This window comes from Strigops habroptila, chromosome 4 (genome assembly GCF_004027225.2).
Source record: "Strigops habroptila isolate Jane chromosome 4, bStrHab1.2.pri, whole genome shotgun sequence".
Taxonomy (NCBI): Eukaryota; Metazoa; Chordata; class Aves; order Psittaciformes; family Psittacidae; genus Strigops; species Strigops habroptila.
In genome coordinates this window covers 68,732,348-68,758,257 of record NC_046358.1, presented here as the reverse complement: position 1 = coordinate 68,758,257, position 25,910 = coordinate 68,732,348, and the positions used below count along the sequence as shown (strand labels likewise).

Sequence of the window (25,910 nt, the reverse complement as noted above, 5' to 3'; positions counted from 1 at the left end):
GCAGTGCAAAGCAGGTGCTCAGCTGGTCTCTCTGTGCGTTGGAAATCTGTCTGTCCTCCTGCCCCTACCTGCAAAGGTCCAGCTGGTTGCCGGTGCCAGAAGCATCAGGCACATTTTGGGTGCCGGGGCTGAACCACTAGTTCTGGCAGTCAGTGCGGGGCACGGTCAGCAGAAGTTGACACCGACCCTGTGAAGGGTAGTTTGGACACTGACCTTTAGGTCCTGTCTTTCTGCTGCCTGGTCCCTGCGAGCAGCTCTTGGTGTGGAGGCACCTCCCGAGTGGAACAGGGAGCACCCAGCCAGCCCCAGCACCCAGGAAGGGGTGCTGAGCTCCCTCTCTGGGGTGCTGGGCAAGCACAAGGTCACAGACCATGCAGTGCAGAGGCTTACAGGGTGCAGGGATTGCAGGACATGGGTTTGCAGGGTGCTGGGGTTGCAGGACATGGGTTGGCAGGGTGCAGGGGTTGTAGGGTGCAGGGGTTGCAGGATGCAGGGGTTGCAGGGTGGTTGCAAGCTCAAACCAAGCCAGTCCCCAGGGCTGTGTGCTGGGTGCTTGGCATGGCAGGACCAGCTCCATCTGCCTCCTGCCCAGCAGCAGAAGGATTTTTGGGTGGTCACAGGGCACACCATGGGTACGTGCCACCATGGTGGCTGCACAGGGCTTCCCCATGGGCTTTAGTCACAGGTCGGGGCAGCCCGTCCTGCTCAGTCCCATTTCCATCAGGTTCCAGTTAAAACCAAACGCGTTCTCCAGCTTAAGCTGCCATTTCAGCCCTTCCAAAAATGAAACAAATGCCCACGGACTGCAATTCGAATTGCAGCTCAATTAGGGCTTGTTCCCAACGCGATCATAAAACCTTCAGTATGAAAACAAACAACCCAACCAAACCACATCCAAGCCTGACAGCATCTTCTGGAATGCCTTTAAAATAACAAGGGGGGCAGAGGAAGATGAAAGTGGCGTGGCTGGTGGGAAGAGGGCTCCTGGGCCCCGAGGGGCAGCCGGAGGTGGGCTGAGCAGGTGTGGGGCAGGGATGGGGACCACTGAGGAAGTGATGGATGTGATGGAGACGGGGTGGGATGGGGTTTAGTGTGGAAGCAATGGGTATAATGGAGACAGGGCAGCTGGGGGGGCATGGAGTGAAGGGTTGGGCTGTGTTCCCAGCAGGGTTTAGTGGCATGAGGAAGAGGAGGCTGCGCGGGTGTTCTGGAGGGTGGTGGCTGTGCCATGGCCGCAGCGGTGGCGGTGTTGGAGCAGGACGGGGTGCAGGGCTGGCGCGGGGTGGCTGGAATGCGTGTCCCGCGTAACCCTGGCATGCCCCGGGTCCAGCCAGTCTGGTGCCGTGGTTCGGGTTTCACGGCGGGCTTTAAACCCGGCCATATTTAGCGTGCGCTTCTCCGGGCTGTCAGGGAGGGGAAGCCGCAGCACAACTAATAAAACAAGCCAAACAAAAACAATGTAATTAAAGAGACTCAGCACTGTGTGTTCCCATGGCAAGAACATTTACCCAAGACTTCCTTGCTCAGATACTTAATGTCAAGCAGCAATTACAGGCTGGCATTGTGGAGTGCACAGTGAGGAGGGTTTACCCTGACCGGGAGCAGGGAGCCCAGGGCTGAGCAGAGCTCCCAGCAGTGGATCTGCCATCCCCAGGGACTCTGCTGCTGGTCAGGGACTGGGACTTCCCGGGGACGGGGGGTGCTGTGACAGGGGGATGCTGCACCTGAGCTGAGCCCTTCCAGGCAGGGACACCCTGGGTCTGTGAGGCACAGACCCACTCAGCTTGATCTCACAGGAATTTGGTAGTGCAGAAGCAGAAGAGTGGATTTTCTAGGTGTGAGCATACATGCAGGGTGGGCCAGGAGCTCTGCTGGGGTAAATCCCTGTGTCTCAGGGGAGACCTTACAACAGTCTTCCAATACCTGAAGGTGACAACAACAAATTTGGAGAAGGAATTTTTACAAGGGCCTGTAGGGACAGTACAAGGGGGAATGGCTTTAACCTGGCAGAGGGGAGATTGAGATGAACTCTTAGGCAGAAGTTCTTCCCTGTGAGGGTGCTGAGGTGCTGGCACAGGGTGCCCAGAGAAGCTGTGGCTGCCCCATCCCTGGCAGTGTTCAAGGTCAGGTTGGACAGGGGGGCTTGGAGCAACCTGCTCTAGTGGCAGGTGTCCCTGCCCATGGCAGGGGGTTAGAACTGGATGAGCTTTAAGGTCCCTTCCAACCCAAACCATTTGATGAAAACAGTGAAGCCAGCAGAGCTGGGGTGGGTGCAGAGCTGAGGGCCTGACATGGACATTGCTTCTTCCCTCCAGCATCTCCTTCCTGACCCCTGTCTGGGGATGCAGCCTGTGTGAGCCTCTGAGGTTTTATGTTTCCATTCCCTCAAGGGATGGATGGGTCAGGGTGCCCAGAGCTGGTCCCCACTTAAGACCAGCTTAATGCTGGGCTGATGGTACTGTCAGCATCATCTGCCTTGGCTGGAGACCCAGCCATTGCGCATTGTCCCTTAGGAGTGCCCCAGCGTCCCGGCAGTGCTGGGCGAGGCGTGTGTGCAGGCGAGGGAGCAGCTGCCCAGGAGGGACCTACATGTGTAGGCACAGCCAGGATGGTGCCACATAGTGACTGCAGCATGCGCACAACTGCAGTCTCACCATGATGGTCACAGAGACCAGGGAGCTGACAGTCTGATTTTGATTGTATTTTAATGGGGGTTGAGCCACAGGCTCCTTCTGGGCTCACTTAGAAACCGTGACTGGGATGCTTAATTAAAAAAAGAAAAATAAGAAAAGAAAGAAGCATCAGCATTATCATGTTGCAGCAGAATTTGCTTAAGTATCTCTGCTCCCTTCCTCCCCCAGAGGTACTGCTGGGCCTGCAGAAACAGGGTATTTTATGGGAGCCCTCCACAGGCTGTCAGCAAATGATCTACTTGGTTGGCTTCCAACCTCTCTTGGAGTCCTGAAGTCTCCGTCTCTCCCAAATTCAGAGCCTTGATTTAGGAAGGAGGTGCAGTGGGGCAGGCTCTTCCCTGCTGTGCTGCACCAGGGGACATGGCCGTGCCTCTGGAGGACAGTGCCGAGTAGCCAGCCGGCCCTGGGATGTGGGACATCGTATGTCCAGCCCATGTGCTTCCCGTGTGCTTCCCTGTGTGCTTCCCGTGCGCTTCCTTGTGTGCTTCCCTGTGTACTTCACTGTGTACTTCCCATGTGCTTCCCTGTGTACTTCACTGTGTACTTCCCATGTGCTTCCCTGCTGCCAGAGCCCCTCCAGCAGCTGAGCGAGGGCTGGTCCCAAGGGGACAGCTGCTGCACCCCCAGCACAAGTGTTCCCAAGGGATGCAAAAGAACAGCCTGGATGCTGAGGCATGATTCTTGATCCCGCAGAATAATCCTCCACTTCTTCCCCTGCAGACATGCAGGGCATTGAACACTGGTGAGATACTGCAGGTCTCACCCAGGGTGTGCTCTTCTCCTCCAGGTACTGGGCTGCTGGGTGTCCACTATTAAATCCAGTGCAGTGCCATGGTGCAGGAGGCTGTGTGTCCATGGGATCCGTTCTCTCCTGCCTTGGGGCATGAGCTCCTCAAGAAGCACCTACATGCGCCATGGCATGTCTAGTATGGAGATGGCAGGGACAACGTGCAGCCATACCAGTGTTGGCAAATGGGTGCCTGATGCTCAGGAGACTCTGTGGTGACCTGGGTGCTGCGCAGCTCCTGGCCCTGCACCATGCTGAGGTCCTCCGAGCATTGGGCTGACGGCGTTGGGCTTCTGGATCTCAAACAAAAATGTTCTGGCAGGAGCAGGGGCTATATAAGTTAGTTGTTATTGCTAAACAAAAGAGGCATGCTCGCGTCGGCTCCATTCAAAACAAAACCCAGTGGGTTTGCCAAGTGGGGAAAAAAGAGAAAATCTGTAGGAAACTAACAAACAAAGCCCTGGCTCTGGTTTGGTGCCTTTCCTGGACCCAGGTTTCAATAAGCAAGTGCATTTTCCAGGCACACAGATGTTTCCATGGAGGAGTGTTTTGCTCCATCTTTGCATGGGCAGGTCACCACACAAACGTGACTTTTGAGGTCCTCACACCTCAGGCTGGGCAGCTGGTGTGCAGGCTGCTCCTGTGGACCCTGCTGCCTTGCAGGAATGCTAAGCGCAGGGTTTTGTCCTAGTTTTGAGTGTGCCTTTCGGTGGGTTGTGAAATCCCACTCTTGGAAGTGCTCCCATACTTGTTCTCCATTTTGGATCCAGTCTCTATTTTGCCCGTCATGAAAAATTGCTTATACTCAGGCAAAAAGAACGGGCAACATGACTGCATCAGCAGCTCCTCTTCAAGCTGGACACTGTGCTTCTGGTTCATGTCCCCATGAGCCAAGAGGAGCTCCACTGTGTGTGAGGAGTTCAACTGGTCTCTGCTGTGGAGTACTTAGTGTCTGAGTGTTTTGATGCATGCACCAAGGGTGAGTGTGGTCCTGGTGGTGGGGTTGGGCTGAGTGTGCTCAGATGAGAAAGACCCCTCGCACTCAGATTCCTTTGGAAGCAGCCTGTATGTTGATCTTACTGGCTGAACTCTTGATGGAAGCTCCCAGTTTGGGGTGAGGTTGGCTGGGTTAGGTTGGCTCTATGGAATAACTGCATTTTAGGCTTCTCCTGTCCTTTGCCTGTTCCTTCATTGGATAACCCTGTGCACTGAATTGGTCTGCGGTTCAGGAAAGCATCCCTGGAAGTTAACGCACCACTGACATCGACAGTGCCACGAGGCTACGAGCTCTGCAAGGACCCTTCTCCTCCTCCCCACCACAAGCCTTGTCCTTTCAAAGCATTTCATCACCTTTCATCTCCATCCTTTTTCTCATGCACAGAGCCCCATGGCTTCTCTCTTGGCTGCATTAGGCTGAGGCAGCAGGGAGCAGCTTCCCAAAGTGACAGCCAGCCACTCCGACACCAAGGATGGGAGCACAGTGCTGAGCTCACGTCAATGCTGTGGACTGGAGTTGCCCTCTTACAGCCAGCATGGGCAGGCTCCCATGAGCTTATCCTTTCCACAGCCAATGTTGGGGCAGCAGGGGCTGGACAGCCTCGGTGTTTGGCTAGAAGACCATTGCCACCAGCAGCAGCATTGCTTGCACAGCAATATGTCTTCACAGTGCAGGCTCCCACTGGTGGGAAGTGGTGTGGGATGGCCAACGTGGTCCCCACCACCTACATCGTAGATTTCTAGAGTCATAGAATAGTTTGGGTTGGAAGGAATCTTTAAAGGTCTTCTAGTCCAGCCCCCCTGCAATGAGCAGGGACATCTTCAACTAGATCAGGTTGCTCAGAGCTTCATCCAGCCTGACCTTGAATGTTTCCAGGGATGGGGCAGGTACCACCTCTCTGGGCAGCCTGTGCCAGTGCCTCACTGCCCTCAGCATAAAATATTTCTTCCTTATATCTAGTCTGGTAAGTTCTGGGCAGGACAGTCACTGCCTGCCTGCCTGGGTACCTCCAGCCCCTGTCCCTGTGATGGGAGCACATGGTGGCAGGGAGGACAGAGTCCCCCTAGGGTTCACACGTTGGGTGGTGTCCTTCCCTGGTGCACCCATCCCCATGGGGTGCTCAGGGAAGGACACGCAGGTTCTGCTGCGCTTGGGGCGAGCCCCAAGGGCTCCTTCCAGCCGGCCCAGGGTCTGGGCTCTGCCAGTGGGATAGAGCAGCCCGGGCTGACATAGACTGGTTCTTTGCTGGGACTCAGAAAGACAACGCCCTTAAACAAAATGCACTTAAAATCATATAATTACAAGAATTATTAACACTGTTTACTGGGCCAAGCTCTGCAGCATTGGAAACATTAAAACTCAGAATATGCAGAAACCACAATGTTATAAAGTACCCTGTTCGTTGCAGAAGGAGGGACAAAATGAAGTTGTCTTATGCACATCCATCCTCATGTGCTTTAAAAGAAAATAACCCTCATGACATTGGTTTCATGACGTGGGTCTGGCCAGCCCTAACACATCCTGTCTCAGAACCTCAGCCTTTTCCATGGAGGGGGTGATGGAGTTTGCTGGTATGTGGCCTTATGGCATTGCAAACCTGATGTCCACACCGACTTCTCGATGGTCACAAACACATCCCATGGCCAGAAGACTGAACTGCTGGGACAGGCAAAGCACCCGTCCAGTGCTGTGGTGTTTGCAGTAGGTAGGTAAATACTTAGCAACAAGAACTGATTGTGGCTGAGATGATAAATTTAGTTCGGCTGCACTGAGGCAACAAAGGCAGAGGAGGTGGGACCTCCTCCCACCACATCCCTGCAGGATGGGGCTTTGCCATGGGGCAAGCTGGTGTTGGCTGGTCATACCTTGAGGGCACAGCATCTCTGGGTATTGTTCTCACCTATCAATCAGCTGCTCCAGGGCGAAGTTTAGCTCTAGATAAATCAAGATCATTTCACTGAGTCCAGGTGACTCATGACCACAGGGCAGGAAACTCTTTTATCTTTGGGGCAGCCAGTTTAATATAGATGGATGTTCACTCCTGAGCTGTGAATAATTTCTGTCTCTTTACTTCTCATTAAAAGCAAATCAGATGAGGGAAAACAGCAAGAAATTTCTCTGTGTCACCTCTGTTTCTACCATCTCTGAGAAAACCTCCTCCAAATTGTGCACTCCGCCTCTACTGGATCATTTGCCGTATGTTTTAATTGGCAGAAAAAAGTGCTTTTGCTCCAAAGCACTTCTCCTTTTTTAAACCTTGATTCTGCAAGCATGGAAGGAGCAGGGATCTGTTACAACAGGGTCTACTCCAACTTCCAGAGAGGTACTTTTGGGGTCTTTCTTTCTTTACTGATGTGGGAGAGCATTGTTGCCTACTTGGATGAAGGGGAACCGCAGCAGAATTAGTCACCTTGTTGACCAGCATGTTGAAGAGCTGTGTTCCCCTCCAAGCAGCAGCTGGAGGTGGAGAGAGGAGGACTTGGGCAGCAGAGAGCTCTTTTAAACACAAGAGAAAGCACAAGGTTTTGCTGGAGAGTCTTGAGTTGATCCATTTCTTTTTCCTAAGTATGTCAGATAGCACTTTGCTTCTTGGGCTTGGCCTGTGGGTCAGGACCTGCCTTCCTAATTGCCTCTTCTTGCCAAAACGCCCAGCCTGCGCAGGCACAGGTGGCTTTTCTCTCTTTGTTTATGTGCATCAGTGACAGCAGAGCTGTGTGATGCTTTTCCACTCCTTTCATATCTGGGGTCTTGTACTTGCTGTCTGTAGAGGCTTGCATGTGCCGTTTGCAGAGCCCTTGGCATGAGGAGCCCTCTGCAGTGGCCGTGCCAGGAGCTGCTCCATGTCCATGATGAAACACGATGTGCTCAGGCTGTAAGCTCAGGACTGAGAGCTGGGCAGGTCCCAGTGAGCCCAGGGCCAGTTCTCCAGCCCTCCCCTGCACTGTGCACATCTCTCCTGCCATGGTGATGCCCTCCTGGTAGAGAGCTGCTCCTCTTCCGCCCCATCAGAGCCAGCAGGACCCTGCTGCACACATCTCATCAACCTCTGCGTGGTTGCTTAGGGTGTCTGAAGCTCACGTGGTTGGTGTTAACTGTCTGCCTGGTCTGTAAAGCCCTACATTCAGATAACGCCCATCCCTGGAGGAATCCAGGGCAGCAACTTGACACCAAGGCTTGGGCCACGCTCAAGACCTCTAAATCCGTAGGCTGAAGCCAGTGAGATGAGTGATTGGCAGGAGCCAACCTCCCCATCGTTTTCCGCTTTTAAATATCACGGTAATAAAAGGTAAAATCACTAAGGGCCTCCTGCAGCCCACTGTGCCTAATCTGAAATCAGGGCAATGAAGAGCACATAGTGAAGTTGTTATTAATATCCTGCCTCCTGATGGTGGCTTTATAAACACCATCATCACAGGCGCAGCCTCGTGGTAGCATTTTGGCTTGACCTTCAATACAACCGTCATGCTTCTTATCATGCTTACCCCTTGCTTGATATTTAACCAATAAAGTGATATGGGGAAGACCTTGCCCCTAAATATCTGACCTTATGCACAGGCGTATGAGGTCAAAACTGAGAGAAACTGTGCTGAGCATAGTTGTGCTGAATGCTCTTTAGACCTGGTGCTCCTCATCTGGGAACTGTGCCATGGGCTGCGGCAAGAAGGGGATCAGATGTTTGACGCCAGTGGAAACCCTCTGAGCTGTCAGGGATGACTCATGGGCAAAAGCCCCTCACAGCAGCGGGGCCACACTGCCTGGTGGGAAGAGGTTTTGGTGGTGACATGGGAGTCATGGCTGCAGGGGGGGGTCAGCTCCCGCTCTGGGAAGCCAAGAAAAGATTATAGAATCCCAGACTGGTTTGGGTTGGAAGGGACCTTAAAGCTCATCCAGTTCCAACCCCCTGCCATGGGCAGGGACACCTTCCACTAGAGCAGGTTGCTCCAAGCCCCATCCAACCTGGCCTTGAACACTGCCAGGGATGGGGCAGCCACAGCTTCCCTGGGCAACCTGTGCCAGCACCTCAGCACCCTCACAGGGAAGAACTTCTGCCTAAGAGCTCATCTCAATCTCCCCTCTGGCAGGTTAAAGCCATTCCCCCTTCTGTCCCTACAGGCCCTTGTCAAAAGCCCCTCTCCAGGTTTCGTGTAGGTCCCAGCTTTCCTAGTAACTTTACATATTTATCACTGCTATTTAAAATAGAAACCAAAATTAGAGTAGAGAAAAGATTTTGTAGCTTAATAATCAGTGTGGATGAAGAAGGTGAGGAGCAGCTGTGGAGCCTGGGTCACTTTCAGAGGGTGCCCTTTGCTGGAATAAATGAACCCTGAGGGCACTGATGTAGTAAAGAGGGCTGAGAGACAGCAATGAGTGCAGGAGACAGGCTCCTGCTGGAAGGATGGATGTGGAGAGGGTGTGTGAGGCCATCCCAAGCCAGCTGCATGGTGGGCAGCACTCACCCAGCATGGGGCTAGGGGCTGTTGGCTCTGGATAAGACAGCCCATCTCTGTTGGAGCTGGATGGTGGAGTATGGGAGTAAAGAGAGATTTCCCTGGTGTGATGGATGGGGACCAGCTGCAGAACACAGCAGCCTGAGGTTCCTTGGGGCATCCCAACTCCAGGGTAGTGTGGGGCCAGACCGGCCCTTGGGTCTGGATGAAGATGTCTCACCCACAGGGTTCATATGAGCCTCTCAAGACCCCCGCAGGGCCAATAGCAGTGATGGGGAGGAGGAACGGACCGGCCTCAGCTGAGAACAAGTGGATGAAGGCATTGCTGGCACCGGCACCTGCCTTGCAGCTACTCACCTCGGTCCTACCCCAGCTCTGCTCTGGCTCTCCTGGGTCATGCCTTAGTCCCGATGCTGCACATGTGCCTCTGCCTCTCTGTCTGTCCTCCATGCCTTGTTTCCCCACATGTCCTTGCCCTTTCCCAGGTCATCCTCCCCTAAAATGACACAGCAGATGCGGGACCTGCAGCTGGCGCAGGCCAGGAAGCCTCCAGGCCCTTCCTCACCCAACGCAGCCAAGAGGCTCTACCGAAACCTGTCAGGGAAATTCCGTGTCAACTACACGTCCTTTGACGAGGGCAGCCTGGCGGGACGGGGCGAGAAGGAGAAGCTCCGCAAGTCCTACCTGGTCAGTGCCTGCTGGCTCCATCCAGCGCTACTGCAGCTGGGAAGATGGGGATGGACGGTCTGTGTGTGGGCAATGCTGTCCCCTGGGTGGAAGACCAAGAGTGTGTTAAGAGAAACCACCCTGGAGCAAGTTCAGCTGGAGCTGGTCCGGGTGTTTGCTTGGCATCGCCCAGATGTGCAGATGCTCCCAAGCCCTTGAGACCAAACTCCCTGTTTGGGTTTGTGGGGTGTTGGTGAGTGGCTAGGGTGTTTGGTAGGGTGGAGGAGAGTGCCCTATGCTGACCTACGTTTCTCTTTCCACTCAGTTCCAGAGCAATGCTGCCCTTTTCGAGGCTGTGGAACTGCAGGACCTGGACAGAGTCCAGGAGCTGCTGAAGCAGTACAGCCCTGAAGAGCTGGACCTAAACACCCCCAACAGTGAGGGGCTACTGCCCCTGGACATCGCCATCATGACCAACAATGCTCCCATCGCCAGGGCCCTGCTGCAGGCGGGAGCAAAGGAGAGCCCGCACTGTGAGTTAGCATGGGGAAGCCATGCTGTGCCTATTGCTGTGGTCTCCAACCTGGTGGAGTGGGGCAGCCCAAGCAGCGGGGTCCAGGTTGGGGAGGTGGTCACTGGGGTGTGGGAAACTGGTGCAGGCTGCATCAGGGGCTCGAGTGCTGCCATGCACTGGAATGGAGCCCAGTAGCAGGACATAGAGTGCAGGATGGGGTCTCGGGGAGGGGACTTGTTGCCAGCAGAGATTGGGCTTGCCCTAACCACCTTCTCTTCCCTGTTGCTGGCTCCCCTCCTGGGACCCACGGCCATACCACCTACCCCACAGTTGTGAGCCTGGAGAGCCGCTCACTGCACCTCTCCACGCTGATGCGGGAAGCGGAGCAGCGCGTCAATGAGCTGACGGCGCAGGTGGTGAATGAGGCACCCAACACCGACTGCTCTGACAAGGAGAAGCAGCTCAAGGCCTGGGAGTGGCGATACCAGCTTTACAAGCGCATGAAGGCAGGGTTTGAGCATGCCCGTGAGTGCCCGCAGGAGGCTTGGGGATCCTGGGGGCCAGCCGCGGTGCTGGTGGAAGGAGCAGGGCACTGTGTCATGCAGGCATGGGGCTGCACCAGCACCCATCAGAGCATCCCCATACTCTGTAGCCAGGGCTCACTGTGTGGGTGCTCTGGGAGCATGCCGCTGGGACTGGGGGGAGGCCCAGGAGAGACACTGTGGGGTTCAGAGTGATCGTCCTCGCTGTAGTGGTCCCTGTACTCTCTGTCCCCAGGAGTGCCAGATGCCCCCACCAATGTCTGCCTCTCCGTGGCCAGCAGCTCCTCAGTGCAGGTGACCTTTGGGGAGCCCCTGAGTGTCAACTCAGCCATTGTCACCAAGTACAAAGGTAAAGACAGGGGTCTCCACAGCAGTGCAGAGGGCACGCAACCATGGGCGGGTGCCTTGAGTGTGTCAGTGGGGCGTGCTGGGGTGCTCGTCCCATGCACACCACACCAGCATGCTGGGGGGTGAGCAGTGTTGCCAAGCTCCTGTTGTAGAATCACAGAATCACAGACTGGTTTGGATTGGAAGGGACCTTTAAGCTCATCCAGTTCCAACCCCCTGCCATGGGCAGGGACACCTTCCACTAGACCAGGTTGCTCCAAGCCCCATCCAGCCTGGCCTTGCACACTGAATATGCCTTTGTGCTCGAGTGCAGGAGGAGACAGGGCTGCTGGACAGCCTGAGCTAGACCAATCCACCATCCTGCACTAAGTCAAAACTCAGGGTGCCACTTGTTTGCTGCCCCCTCATCTTGCACACTCGGGTGCTTTGTTTTCATGCTGCTCCTGCACCCCTTACCTGCTTAAACCAGCTGGTTTTGGCTTCTGGGAGAATTTCGTCCATCCCCAACTCCTGACCCATAGTTTGAGGGTGCCCACCCTGTCTGACATGGTTTGGTGAGGAGGACCACAGCTCTCTGTGCTGTGCCCCCTGCTGTGGTTCCCTCTCTCCCCTGCCTCCAGCTCCCATGCTGCAGTGGTACCGACACGCTGCAGCCGTGGCAGCCTGTCCCTGATCTGGGACCACACAGCACCTTGCGGTCTCTCTCCTTTCAGTGGAGTGGAGCTGCTTCCCCACCTTCTCACCACTGCTGGGGGAGGCTGTGATCGACAAGCTGAAGAACCTGCACTTCACCATACAGGGGCTGGTCTCGGTGAGCTCACGGGGGTCTGGGCTGCGGGGGGAGAGCCCACAGCCACGGTGCAGCCTGTGAGGTCATTCCCTGCAGCCAGTGAGGGGAGGGGATGGGGCATCATCTTGAGTGGGAGGACTGGGATTGTGCCATGGTATGTGCTCTGTTCATCACAGCCTGTGGGCAGAGCCAAGAGTGTGAGGCTGGAAGAGGCATCTGTGTGTCCCTTCATGGCCACAGCCACCCTGGCAATGGGGAAAGCCAGTGCAGGGGTGCCTGGGGACTCTGGGGTGAAAGGCAGAATAGGCCCATTCACCAAGCACCTGACTTATTGTCTGTTCCCACCCTGCTCCCGTCTCCAGCCATGCTCTTCCTGGGCAATAAATCAGTGGCTTGTTCCTCAGTCACCTGCACACATTGACCCCTCACACTGTCCCCCATTGGAGAGGGGGAACCAGCCCCATCCCCATCTCCAGGAGCTTGTCACCATCACAGGCTGATTCATCTCCCTGGGAAGTGCGGGGACCATGCTGCCTGTCAGTTGTCCCCTCCCAGGGGGCTGCTCTCTGGTCCCGGCACATGCCAGACCAGCGCGGGGAAGATGGGGTGGGATGGGGACTGCAGTGGGATGGAGCTTGGGATGGGAACACTGGGATATGCTTGGTTGGATGGGGTTGCCCTTACCAGGGAGGTGCAAACCAAAGCTCTGGGCAGGCAGGGACCACCAGCTCAAGAAGCAGAGAAAGCATCGATGTGGTTAAGAGGGGCTTGGCCAAGGCAGCAGTGCTGGAACCCAGGAGCCACTGTGGGGTAGGAGGTGCAGGAGGTGCTGCCCTTGTGTGTGGTGGGATGGGGCTTGAGTCTTGCAGTTGCTGCATGGGACTGGCTCGAGCCCATCAATCAAGCTTTCAGAGCTGCTTTGCAGGCTTCTGTGCGCCTTCATGAGTGCCTGGAGGCCTTGCAACATCTGGCAGCTTGACTGGGCTTTAATCAGAGGCCTTTAATCACTGTCACTGTGCTACAAGCCCTCGACAGCTCTGGGCCAGCTCCCTGTCTCCAGGATCCTTGCACATCCCAGCGGGAAGGCAGCACCCCTACCCTCCAGGCTGTGGAAGCCCCGTGTCTTTGGGGTTAGAGCATCTCCTGGCAAGGAGCATTTGCAATGTCCCATCCTTCCTCTGCCTCTCCCGAAACAGCCACCTACCCAGGTTGTGGGGATTCTCTAGTGTCTGATATTGAACTTTGTACAATTGTGGGGGGTCAGAGCTGGTGACCTGGGCTGCAGTCTCCCGGTTTAGTACTGCTTGTGGTGTCCTGGTGTACTGGGCTGCGGGGGATCCTCTTTCCCTCACACACTGAGCCAGGATCAGTGCCGGTGTGCTGAGTGTGGCTTCCCTCCTCACAGGGCACAGCTTACTACGTCCAGGTGTCTGCCTACAACATGAAGGGCTGGGGTCCCCCGCAAGCCTCCATGCCCCTTTTCGCTGTCCCTTCCAGTAAGTACAACTGGGAATGCCAGCAGGAGCCGGCACCGGCTGCAGGGTCGATGCAGGGAAGTGGCAGCTCCCTGTGCTACCTGGGGTCCCTCTCCCTGCTGGTATAGGGTCTGGTGGACCCAAGAACAGAGGCAGCACTTGGGATCTCAGACCAGGCAGGCAGGTGCTGCCTCCAGGCAATAAGAGCTTTGCCAAATAGAATTTTTTCAACCTGAAGTTCTGGCTGAGCCATTTTAGGCCACCTGGATCAGCTCATCCTAAGAAGGAAGCTGGGAAGAGGATGCTTTGCTTTCCCAGTTAAAAGGAAAGCAGGGCAGCCATCTCCTCTGTAGGAAGGATAACAGCCCTGTGGTTTTCAGCAGAGGTTTGTCATTTAGTGCTGGGCAGCGCCTCACCACCTCAATGACATCTGCCCTAAGGCAACCAAGCTTGTGCAAAACCACCACCGGCACATGCTGAGGGAGGACACGGTGGGATGCCACAGCTGGAGGTGTCCTCCAGGCCTCAGAGCCATCCTGGTCCTGCGTGGCAGTGCATCTCAAGCCCTCCCTGTGCCACTGCATGATAGGTGAGAGCCCATCCAGCCGAGCCCCAGGGACCTGCGTTCCCCAGCATTGAGCTGGGATGGGGGTCGCAAGCCTTACCCACAAGCTCCAGCCTGTCAGCACTCACCTCCCCACACTGGCAATGAGGCAAGCAGGGGGGAAAAGCCACCCAGTGTCAGACATGCACCCCAGGGTGCTGGGGAAGCCAGGCTAGAAGGACAGTTCTTCCTTCTAGCTGGGAAGAAGCAGCCCGAAAGGGTGAAGTTCAGGGCTGAGTGGTCTCTGAGGTGGCCTCTGCCCCTCACCACCCATCCCCGAATGGGACTCTGCTGCATGGTGGTCCTGTGGGATGTGTAGGGAGTGGCCCCATGAGCATCTGGGGAGCAGGCAGTGAGGGACCAGGCACGCTGCTGCCTGGGAGCATCAGAGGTGCAGGTCTGACTCCAGTGAGCAGCTATGGCGCTAGAGCCATGCAGGCCCCGTGTGTGGCTCTAGCTGCAGCTACACAAGAGCCATAGCACTGGGGTGCAAGATGCAAAACCACATTTGCACATATGTAAATGGATGCGTGTAGAGAGCCTGCGCCTGCACTGCATGACCATGGCTTCACCCTGCCCTGGCAGCATGTCAGTGTGTCTGCACACACTTTAAAGCCCCTTTGCCATCCCACACAGGTCACATTCCCACACAGCATTGACGCAGAAGTGAATCAGACACGAGTGGGATTTATTTATTTTTAGCTCCATTAATATTTCTCCCTTCAGTAAAGATCCCTCCCTGGCCCAGCAGAGTATAGTCAGGCACCTCCCTGGGTGTTTTTAAAGCTACTAAAAATAGTGGCAAGCCGCAGCCAAAGTTAACAGAGCTGAACTTTCCATGGAAAACAGCAGCAGGCAGGACACAGAGGGTGTTTAAAGCAATTGATGTAAAGCTAACAAAGCGCTGGTGGGTCCCCGGCCCCGCTCCGGGCCCTGATGCTGGCTCACAATGGGTGGAGCTGGCAGGAGCTTATAGATGTGTTTGCCGAGGTGAGCCCAGCTCCTGGCACTCGCCCGGGAAAGCTACAGCTCCAGGGAAGACCTGGAGGAAGACGTGATTTTTTAAGGCCAGCAAAGTGCAGCAGCAACAGATGGGACCTTGTTCTTCCCCTGTAGTGTGTCCCTGCCATGCTGTGGGGTAGCCATGGGGTGCTGTGCAGAGCTGGGGTGCTCCTGGGAATCTCCGAAAGCCCACCCAGAGATGCCCAGCAGCCACAGGTGGTGCCACGCCATGCTGTGCCATGCTGTGCCTGTGGGACACCTGGGAGGTGATGTACCATGGGGAGGAGGGCATGGGACTCCCTTTTTCTCCCAGGCCAAGGGGTGATGCTGGTCTGTCCCCCACAGACTGGCGGGAGTATGACGGCCGGGCCCCACGGCGAAGGGGACAAGCTGAAGCTCTGGACCATCTGCTGGGGCAGGTGAAGACTGTCCACCAGCACTGCATTTGCCATGGTGAGTGCATGGGGAGGCTGGCGGGGAGCTTGGGGGGGGTGGGTCCAGAGTTGTGGTGTGGTCCAGAGGGCTGAGGTGGTACCAGGAATAGGTCTGTCCCATGGGTGAGCACAGCAGAGAGACAGCTCAGGCATGGAGACCTTGGCAGAGACTTGGCATGCCATGCTGGTTCAGCTCTTCATCTTGTGCTGCAGCATCCTCTGCTCTCTGCTCCCCAGAGCCCTGCAAGAACCAGCCCCAGAGCAGGAAGCACTCGGTCTCCAAGAGCCTCAAGCACCTCTTCCACCCTGGCAGCAAGTTCCTCAAGACACTGAAGCGGTGAGAGGCCGGTTTGGTGGAGAGCCCCTCTCCCAGCAGGGACATGGGGCTGTGCGTGCCCGCAGGGTCTGGGGGTGTGCAGAGGTGGGTCCTTGCCTGGAGAGAGCTGGTGGTGTCAGCAGAGAGAAGTCCCATTGCCCAGAAATCAAACATTTCTCCTTGGTGTCACCATTTGGGCTGGCAAGCCCTGTACCTGATCTCTGAGCATCACCCAACACTCCACCCTCCTCTAGACCGCACCAGCTTCCCACTGCCCACCTTTACCCTTGGCCTGCAGGCACCACTGTGTGTCTTCTGCACAGGCCTGGCCCCATCACCCTCCATTGTGCTGGGGGCATCAGCCATGGCATCAGCTGTGGCAGCAGCCAAGCTTGCCTCACTGGCAGTGTTGGGTTCCTGTTCCTGCTCCTGTACTGGCTGTGTGCCTCTTCTGACACAGGCTGCTGGGGAGAAGCTGGACCTGGGGCAGGGCATCTCCTCTGCCCTCCGGAGAGAGGCCCTTAGGAGATGAAGCTGGCAGCTGGGGGTGACACTGAAGTCTGTTCTCCCTCCCATGCAGGGGCCTCTACCTGACAGCCATCTTCTACAAGGACGACAACATCCTGGTGACCCATGAAGACCAGATCCCTGTGGTAGAGATTGATGACACCTACTCCTGCCTGCTCATGCAGGATTTTCTCTGGTTCACCAAGGTGGGTTGGCTAGGGACCCTGTGCTGTGCGCTGGAACATGGCAGCAGTGTGTCTCCTGACACAGAGAATCACAGACTGGTTTGGGTTGGAAGGGACCTTAAGATCATCCAGTTCCAACCCCCTGCCATGGGTAGGGACACCTTCCACTAGACCAGGTTGCCCAAGGCCCGTCCAACCTGGCCTTGAACACTGCCACCCCAGATGCTGCTGAGATGATGGCCACCACCCTGGACACTGTGTCCTTCAAGAGTCTCATGATCTGTAGAGCACCTTCATTGCAGCACCTTCCCCACTGCTGCCAGTGCAGGCAGCAGTGCCCATCATGCTTGAGGCACTCTCACTGGGGCTGGTTGGGTCTAATTCAGGGTTGGGAGAAGTGTCAGGGGACACCCTGTGTGCACAAAGTGAGCACCAGACAACACAACATCTGGTGGTTCCTGGGCTGCCTCCAGGACCTCCACTGTGTCGCTGCAGGGCTGAGCAATGCCAAGAGCCAGTAGCAGCCTGGGGTGAGCCAAGTAGCCATCATGGAACACAGCTGCCTTCAGCTGGCAGCAGCTTCCCTCCACCCTGGGTGCTGGGGCAGCGCAGGCTCAGACCAAGAAACCACCAGGGAATGGCACTTCCAGCCCAGCCCCAGGAAGCCCGAAGTTGGGCGATGCACCAGTGCCACCATGGTGGATGCTTGCTGACTCTCCACAGGGATGCCAGCAGCTTCTTGGCTGTTTAACTGATCCTGCCTCGGCAGCTTTGCCTCTGCTGTACAAAGCAGAATGTGCAGGGTGCTGCTGGTCTTTGATGTCACTAGGCTTAGTGCAAGGGCAGGTGGGCAACTCAGGGACAAAATCTTTTGCTCCTAGTGAAGGAGAAGGCTACCTTCTCCTTCCTTCCCTTGGCTATCTTCTACTCAAACTTAAAGTCTCAGTCCTAGATGAAGACAGATACCTGAGTGGGCACACATGGTACTTCCCTCAGGTACAGGCTCTGAGGACACCTTAGGGTGCCTGTGGCATTGGAAATCCCACCCCTGCTCAGAGGCAATATGTGCCCAGGCACATCCTTAACCCATCTCAAACAGAAAGGCACATGGATTTCCCCAAGACACCTTTGTGTGAAGCAGCGGCGGCCAGTGCTGATGGCCCTTTGGTGTGCTGCAGGTGTCATGCATGTGGGATGAGATCCTGTGGCTGCGGCAGTGTGTCACCGTCTCCCAGTCGTCCTGCTCCTGCATCCTGCAGACACGCTTCAAGATGCTGCTGGCCATCTCGCAAATGCAGGTGAGGGTGGCCTGGGTGGGGAGCAAGCGCTTCTTGTGGGACACTTGGGAGCAGCAAGTGGACGTGCTGCAGCCAGGAATGCCCCAGGGTCTGCCGGTCCTACCTGAGGCATGGTCAGTGGCAGCACGGGATGCCACTGCCTTGTCCTCCCTAGTACATGACATGTCCGGCTTCATGGCAATCTCATGCAGAAAGGCTGGGGGCTGTCAGTGGGTGTTTCAACAGGCAGGTTGTTTTCCAGCAGGCAGCTGCCAGTCATAGAATCATAGAATCATAGAATCGTAAGGGTTGGAAAGGACCTTAAGATCATCTAGTTCCAACCCCCCTGCCATGGGCAGGGACACCTTGCCCTAAACCATGTGGCTCAAGGCTCTGTCCAACCTGGCCTTGAACACCGCCAGGGATGGAGCATCCACAACCTCCCTGGGCAACCCATTCCAGTGCTTCACCACCCTTACTGTAAAGAACTTCTTCCTTATATCTAATCTAAACTTCCTCTGTTTAAGTTTGAACCCATTACCCCTTGTCCTACCACTACAGTCCCTAAGGAAGAGTCCCTCCCCAGCATCCTTGTAGACCCCCTTCAGATACTGGAAGGCTGCTATGAGGTCACCACGCAGCCTTCTCTTCTCCAGGCTGAACAGCCCCAACTTTCTCAGCCTGTCTTCATATGGGAGGTGCTCCAGCCTTCTTATCATCCTTGTGGCCCTCCTCTGGACTCGCTCCAACAGCTCCATGTCCTTTTTATGTTGAGGACACCAGAACTGTACGCAGTACTCCAAGTGGGGTCTCACGAGAGCAGTCATAGAATCATGGAATGGTTTGGGTTGGAAATGACCTTAAAGCTCATCCAGTTCCAACCCCCTGCTGTGGGCAGGGACACCTTCCACTAGACCAGGTTGCTCCAAGCCCCGTACAACCTGGCCAGTCATGTCCCAGGTGCCCTGATCCACAGAGCACTGTGCCTTAAGGATGTCCCCTGACACTGTCTTTCTCCTGCCCTCCCATCCCTTTGTGCAGGGGCTGCTGGGTATCCAGGACCTGGGGCAGGTCTTCTTTGAGCCCGTCAAAGACAAACAGGGCAACATCCTCATCGTCACTCTGAAGGAGGTGAAGACCAACCAGACCTTTGAGAGTGTCCGATGGGTTCCCATCTGCAAGCTGCAGAGCAGTCGCAAGTCTGTGTCCTCCCCAGAGGAGCCCACTGCTCTGGACACGCTGCTGATCTCCATCCAGGTGCTGCCCGGTGCTGTTGCCACAGGGAATTGCTGTGGGCTCAATTGTGGGACCGCCAGCACTCTCCTGCTCCTCCTTGGGCCACCAAGGATTCAGTGCTGGCTGCAGGCAGAGGGGGAGCAGAGCACAGCCAGCCTGCAGAAACCCTGTAGCTTCAAGGGGAGGAATCAAGCTGGTGCCAGGCTCATCCGGCAGCAACGGATTGTACTTTGCTGCTTCCCTTCTGCCAGCTGGTCTGGCTGTGCCATGGCAGCCGGCACCAGGGCGGGAGAGAGCCCCACTGCCAGGGCTTGCTCCAACAGCAGTGCCTTTCTCCTCAGGACAAGCTGGCTTACCACCAGCGGAGCAGCCATGCCCTCTCCCCGGGCCTCTACTTGGGCTACTTGAAGCTCTGCAGTGCCGTGGATCAGATCCGAGTGCTGGTGCCAGAGCAACTCCCCAACATCCTGTGCCACGTGAAGATTCGCTCTAACCCCAACATCTCCAGGTGGGGCTTGCAGAGCAGCCAGGCTCCTGTGTCCCTTCAGGCCTAAGAGCCCCCATCACCTCCTGCTTCTGCTCTTCAGCTCCTGGCAGCAGCATCTTACTCAGAGAACCATAGAATCATAGGATCCCAGACTGGTTTGGGTTGGAGGGACCTTAAAACTCATCCAGTTCCAACCCCCTGCCATGGGCAGGAACAACTTCCACTAGAGCAGGTTGCTCCAAGCCCCCTCCAGCCTGGCCTTGAACACTGCCAGGGATGGGGCAGCCACAGCTTCTCTGGGCACCCTGTGCCAGCACCTCAGCACCCTCACAGGGAAGAACTTCTGCCTGAGAGCTCATCTCAATCTCCCCTCTGTCAGGTTAAAGCCATTCCCCCTTGGCCTGTCCCTACAGGCCCTTGTCCAAAGCCCCTCTCCAGGTTTCCTGTAGCCCCTTTAGGCACTGGGAGCTGCTCTAAGGTTTTCCCTTAAGGAGCCTTCTCTTCTCCAGGCTGAACAAGCCCAGCTCTCTCAGCCTCGCAGCCCCGCTGCCTGCCATGCAGGGCAGCCTGGAGCTGTAGCAAACCAAAGTCCCCCTCTACCTCTGTAGCTCCTTCATCCCTTGGGATGCTGCACTGTCTGGGGGAGGAACAGCTGACCAAACATAGCTCTTGTAGTGATTGCAAGGTCCATCCCAAGCTGCTCCCTCCTTCACTTGTCTTTCTCTGCCCTTCTCCAGGGAGGAGTGGGAATGGCTGCAGAAGATGGTCAGCGTGGAGGAGCCTGTTCCTGTGGAGCCAGAGGCTGAGACCTCCCAGAACCACTTGTTTCAGGAGCTCCAAGTGGCCATCAAGGAGCTGACGACCCTGGTCAACATCCCGTTGCAAGAGGTAGAGAGACTTTTAGAAGTAAGAGAGATAGGGAAGTGTGCATTTTATGCCAGAAGCCAGGAGCGCTGGCTGTGTGCTGAAACAGCAATGTCCCGCGGCTTCAGGCGGTCCCTGAGGACTCCACTGTGGATGAGCACTTGCTGGAGGGCCCACCAGGTGATGTTTGCAGCCCTTACTGCAGTGTCTTCTTGCAGGCCAGAGATTTCCGTCTGTACAGCCAAGAGGTGCTGGACTTTGGGGGCCAGGTCTCCTTCCTGCTGCTGCTGCCTCCGTCAGATGACGTCTGCACTGCCCCAGGCCAGAACAACCCTTACACCCCTCGCTCTGGCTTCCTTACGCTGCCACTGCAGATCTTCGAGCTAGGTGAGGAAAGGGAATGCCAAAAACCAACCTTGCTGGTCTCCTTGTCCTCTGAGACCTCCTGAGAGCTGGGGTGGGCAGTGGGGTGTGCTGGAGCTCCCTCACCTTCCCCAGGAGAGGAGGGATGGAGGGGGATGCTGAGGGCTGTCCAGAGAGGCTGGAGGAGTGCAGTCCCTCCTCCCTGTGTTGAGTGAGCCGGGAGGAGCCTGTAGGGCATCCACAGCCAGGACCTGATGTTTTTCAACCCTCCTCTCTTTTTTTCCATTCCCCAGTCCACTTCTTCACGTACGACCGGGAGTTCATCAGCCAGTACTGCCAGGTGTCCGCGCTTCTGGAGCTGGAGTCGCTCCTCTCTCAGCAGAGCCTCAGAGAAGCCTTTTCCGATGCCGAGCTCTCCACTGCAAAGCAGAGGCACCAGCAGGTTCAGGACTATATCCAGGTGCGCACAGTGGGAGCGTGCTGGGGAGGAGCAGGACTTGATGGTGCCTATGGGATGTGGCCAGGACAGTGATGCCCTGGATGAGCTGCAGAAGCATCTGCACTGGGGCTGTTCACTGGTCCTGTTGGCTGGGACGTAGTGGAGTTTCTCTGTAGGGCAGCAGCAGGCAGGGCTTTGTGTAGCAACAATCACATTAAAAATCCTGATGGGAGAGCCAGAGACTCCTGCTCTGCGGCTCCCCACCTAGCTAGAAAAGGGCCTGGAAGTGCATTTTGGGATGGCCGTACAAAAAAGCACCCCACACTACCCCTTTTCCAGCACCCCTGCCTGAACCACTAGTGGTAGAAGCAGCATCTTCCCACCTGAGAGCACTTTCTTGGGGTTTCCTGACTCAGGGATTCCCCCTTTTGCCTCTTGGGAAAGGTGTGTGGGAGAGCCCATGTTTTGCTGTGGGGCTTTTTTGTTGCTGCTGTTTGCTTTTTGAAAGGGATCCGTCCTGTCCTGTTTTGGCAGCAAATGGAGGAGATCTGGCGTGAGATGCGCTGGATTATGGATGCTCTGCAACACGCCCGGTACAAGCAGCCCTCCTGTGGAGTGTCTCTCAGTGGCTTCCTCAGTGAGGCTGGAGGTGCAATGAAGGAGAAAACGCGGTCCACCTCGTCCCACCTCGAGTACCTTCCCTCCCCAGCGCCCTCACCAGAGACCAGCCGTAAGCTCAACTCTGGTAAGGACCCGGCTTTGCAAAACTCCTGCCTGGTGGGCTCAGGGGCTGCCCCTGCACCATGGAGGTACAGGCAGGGCTAGTGTTGGGAGTACAGGCAGGGCAGTTGATCTTGGTTGGGGTAGTACCTGCTCTGCCTGTGTCTTGGCAAGCGCAGCATGGGTGTACAGTGAGGGGTTGAACGCTCTGGGGCTTCCTTGGACTCCGTCTGGTACAGATGAGTCCAACCTCTCAGCCGGGGTTGCCAACACCAAGACTGAACCTCTCTTTGCTTCTCTTACACCCCTTGCAGACTCACATGGGCTGTCAGATGAGGAGGGCTCCTCGGAGGTGTTCCTGGCCACCGACAGTGACTACGACTCCAGCAGGGCACAGAGCCCGAAGGAGCTCGACCTGGTGTACTGCTCCTCGGGGCCCGAGTGCTGTGGCAAAAGGGCTGCCCGCACCCTGCGGGACAGTGCCCCGGATGTCCTGCAGACCCATGAGCTCAAGACCCCCCCACCGCTGCCACCGCCACCGGAGGAGCCCCAGCCACCTGCTGAGCTCTACGACAGCGATTTCGTGCTGCCCAGCCGGCAGATTGAGCTGCTGCGCATCACGGAAAAGCGGCAGGCATATTGCGTCCGAACCAGCAGCCTGGACTTCCCCAAACCGCTCTGCCAGGTGGCCAGGAAGTCCTGCCCTGGCTCCGTCGACAGCTCCCTGACGGAGAGCAGGACCACGGGCCACTGCGGCCAGCGCAGGCTGGGGACTGCAGTGACATCCAGCCCCGAGTACGGATGCAGCACGCAGGGCTCCCAGCCCATCTTCAGGACGCGCTCAGCCGAGTGGACTCAGAACTTCCAGGAGCAGCCGGAGCAGCCTGGGTGTTTGGGTGACCAAGGGAAGAAGTTGGGCTCTGTCACCTTGCGGGTCTGCCCTCAGTACGAGACTGGACTCTCCAAAGAGACCAGTGTCAAGGTACTGGAGCCTGCAAAGGGCAGCGCCGCAGCTCTGCTGGGCACAAATGGAAAGGGCTGGCAGGATGGGGAGGTGGGCAGCGGGGGCTCGCATGCCCCTTGCCTGGCATTGCCCTCTCCATCCTCCACCGTCCCAGGGGTGAGGTCCCCTGGAGACCCACAGCTCTCCTGCCCTGAGTCCCTGTGTCCCTGTAGTAGGGATAGGGTGCATGGTTCTTCAGGAGTGATAGCTGTTGCTGCAGAGGGGGTGAGCCAGGTCCATGGGATCAAGGATTTTGGGGGCACAAGGCAGCAGAGCTGTGGTTCAGCTCTCAGCCTGTGGTTCAGTAGGTTAGTACCACCCAGAGTGGGCAGGCAGTGAGCAAAGGTCACATAGATGGGTTTTCTTCGCCACATCCTGGTGTTGAACCACATCAGTCCCACAGCTGAAATCCAGCCATCGCCCCCCTGGCCTGGCCCTGGCTCTCCCAACAGCCTCCCTTTGCCCCAGGGTCTGTGTTCCCACTTCCAGCCATGTGTGCCTTTGAGGAAGGGAGAGCAGGAGCCACTCGTCTCCAGCCCTTGAAAGGGAGCAGGTGAAGCTGCTTCCTTGCTCAGGTGTTGGGGTCAAGGGGCTGATCTGATGGGCAGCTCCGATAGCTGGTGTCTCCACACCCAGTGGGATGTTAGAAGCAGGGGGGAATCTGCCTCACGGTATTTTATTTTCCATTGGAGAAATTCCCATAGATTTCTATGCCACTGAAGTGCAGCCCTCAGGTTCCTGGCGGGCTGCCCACGTGGCTTTTGAAGTTGCAAAGCTCTGGACATGCCTGTTTGGAAGCATTTTATGATGTTCTTCTCGAAGAAATGCAAGTTCAAAGGAAAGGCTCCTGAGCTAGTGTAAATCAGCTGAGGCCTGCAGTGGTTGTTGGGAGCTGGCAGGGCCCACGTGGGTCGAGGGCTTGGACCATCCTGCTGAGGTGCTGCCGCAAGCCCTTACCGATGTGCCAAAGGAAACCGTCGCCTTCCCCGGGCAAGAATGGATGTCCTGCTTCAGGGCCTTTGAAGTCAAGTAGCGGACTCCCGATGGTCATTAGCAGCCAGAATCCCAGATGAGCTCGTTTTCTTGGCTGTATTTGGGATTCATGGGCAGTCCCCAAGGAAACAGAGGGACAGCTGTTGGTGGGAGAACTTCGAGCTTGTGAATGGGGTGAAATCTAGCGCTGCTTCCCAAAGAGGCTTCAGCTCAGCACCACTAATTTGGTAGACCCATTGTGGTTCAGCTGGTCTGATGGTCTGGATCCTGCTTGTGAGAGGGACTTTATACAGATTCCAGGAGCAGGGCTGGGACTATCCCTCTCTGGGGGCAGATAATGGCATGGTGGGCAGCCTGAGTTAAGCAGGCGAGTGTAGGTGACACATGCAAGAGTTGAGCTGTAAGGACTCAGTGTAGTGAAGGCAAGGAAGCAGCGCAGGAGTTCGGGTATCCTGGGGCACAACATGCCCACAGCTCCATGCTGGGCTGCTGCCATGTGCTCAGCAGGCACCATGGGGTGGCAGTTCTTCACCCTCCTAATCACCGCTGTAGGACATGCCATGTGCTGGCTCTGGTCCCCAGTTCCTCCTCATTCCTCCCCCTTACATCCATCTCTCACCTACTTACATCCCATCCTCTCTTTTCTCTTTCTGCAGCTGCAATATCACCAGCCAGACAAGCCGCTGGGAGCGTGGTTAGACGCTGGTTAGTGCTCGAGATTGAATGAGGTGTTCCCGGCAGTGTGCTGCGGTGGCTCAGACACCTTCTGCCTATGGCGATGAGCAGCTGGAGCACTTCCGGACTGGTGTTCACTTCCGACGACAGTGAGCCGGTGGCTTCCCGATCGACTTCTTGGCCTTCTCGTCACTCCAAACGGCCCGGCCTGAGGGGCGGTTTCTATTGATCCGGATCAATGAGACATCCCCTCGTGTGCTTCCAGTACGGGCCAGCGACCACCGTATGAGAGCAGGAGACAGGCTGGGCGGCACGGGGACCTCAGCTTCCAGAGAGCAGACAGCTTGTCTCTGGTGCTTCCTTCTTCCACAGACACCCTCTCATCAGGCGTTGTGGGGCAGATGGGATCATACTGGGCTGTGTGTTATTTGTTTGTGGTTTTTTTGTTTTTTTTTTTTAACCAAAGAGACATCAAGACTCAGTTTTTCTGACTGCAGAAGAGGAGGGTGGAGTGTGGGGACCTCAGAGCTTGGGAGGAATCTCTGCAGGAATGGAATTTCTGAAAGTAAACATTTTTAAGGGGAAAGGGGGGGAGAGAGAGAGGAAAAAAATATGACAAGAAGAAGCAGCAATACCTTTTTTTTTTCTTTCTTCTTTTTCTCAAAAGGACTTGTTGGGATTCACTGAAAGCAAAGCCACAGAGGGTTGCTGGAGAGGGTTGTGGTGTCAGTGAAGAGAGGGCAGGAGTCCCAAGGACAGCACTGAGAAGGGTGTTTTCCCATCTGTCCTCCTTTCACTGGACCTGGAGAAACAATCCTTGCACGTAGTTCTTGGGACAAAATGATTTTTTTTATTTTTTTTTTTGTGAGGATATATTAATAATAATTGTGCTGGAAACACTGGAGTCATGTAAGAGGTGAAGACCCTTTGACTTGTTTTAAAGGCAGCCGGCCCCATGCGCACACAGGCGTGCACACAGCCGTGTTGATACCGCTACTAGAGGTTTGCTATAGGGCATCATCTCCTGCAGCACCCTGCACACCACCCTGGGTTTTCCTTGCCTCCTCAGTTGCTATTTTGTTCTGGTAATTGTGCTTGGCCTCTCTTGTATGTCCTATAGCATGATGTTTTGTTAGCCACTAGGTCTCTTGTTAACAAGGTTATTTTTCTGATCTCCTATGGTCCATAGTAAAGATGACTGCTGCTGACTGCGTAGCACTGTTCCTTCTTGGGGCTTGATGGATAGCTTTCCTTCATCCCCCAAATTGGCCCTTTCAAGGGCTGGACTCACCTTTCCCAGGAGTGTTTCATGGGATGCTCTCTGTGGAGGCTTACGTGGAGGCTTATTAACACCCAAATCCCATGTGTAGGAGTGAAGTGCAAGTTAAAAATGTTTTTTTCTGGGCTTTGTTGCTCTGTAAGGCAGTAAAATAAAATAAGGCAGTGGCATGCAAAGGCAGCCACCTCCACGTGGTGTTCGACACTCGATGGTCGCAGGCCCTGAGCATCTGCAGTGAAGTGCATGAAGCCACCGAGGGAAGGGCA

At 55.9% G+C, this 25,910-nt stretch overlaps 1 protein-coding gene across 8 annotated transcripts in view; it reads left to right on the top strand.

Annotated features, from left to right (window-relative positions):
• LOC115607335 (ankyrin repeat and fibronectin type-III domain-containing protein 1-like) overlaps positions 1 to 25,573 on the top strand; it is a 235,916-nt gene extending 210,343 nt beyond the window's left edge. For all 8 annotated transcript variants that reach the window (XM_030484529.1, XM_030484527.1, XM_030484528.1 and 5 more), the window contains 18 exons: positions 9,411 to 9,612; positions 9,917 to 10,124; positions 10,436 to 10,630; positions 10,883 to 10,996; positions 11,709 to 11,806; positions 13,191 to 13,281; positions 15,212 to 15,319; positions 15,538 to 15,637; positions 16,197 to 16,329; positions 17,487 to 17,606; positions 18,627 to 18,842; positions 19,163 to 19,329; positions 20,046 to 20,196; positions 20,391 to 20,559; positions 20,829 to 20,995; positions 21,509 to 21,719; positions 22,009 to 22,676; positions 24,347 to 25,573. In XM_030484529.1, coding sequence (XP_030340389.1) covers positions 9,411 to 9,612; positions 9,917 to 10,124; positions 10,436 to 10,630; positions 10,883 to 10,996; positions 11,709 to 11,806; positions 13,191 to 13,281; positions 15,212 to 15,319; positions 15,538 to 15,637; positions 16,197 to 16,329; positions 17,487 to 17,606; positions 18,627 to 18,842; positions 19,163 to 19,329; positions 20,046 to 20,196; positions 20,391 to 20,559; positions 20,829 to 20,995; positions 21,509 to 21,719; positions 22,009 to 22,676; positions 24,347 to 24,400 — 3,172 coding nt within the window. In that variant the 3' untranslated portion in view covers positions 24,401 to 25,573. The remainder of the gene's footprint in view (positions 1 to 9,410; positions 9,613 to 9,916; positions 10,125 to 10,435; positions 10,631 to 10,882; positions 10,997 to 11,708; positions 11,807 to 13,190; positions 13,282 to 15,211; positions 15,320 to 15,537; positions 15,638 to 16,196; positions 16,330 to 17,486; positions 17,607 to 18,626; positions 18,843 to 19,162; positions 19,330 to 20,045; positions 20,197 to 20,390; positions 20,560 to 20,828; positions 20,996 to 21,508; positions 21,720 to 22,008; positions 22,677 to 24,346) is intronic.
• Positions 25,574 to 25,910: the final 337 nt, after the last annotated feature.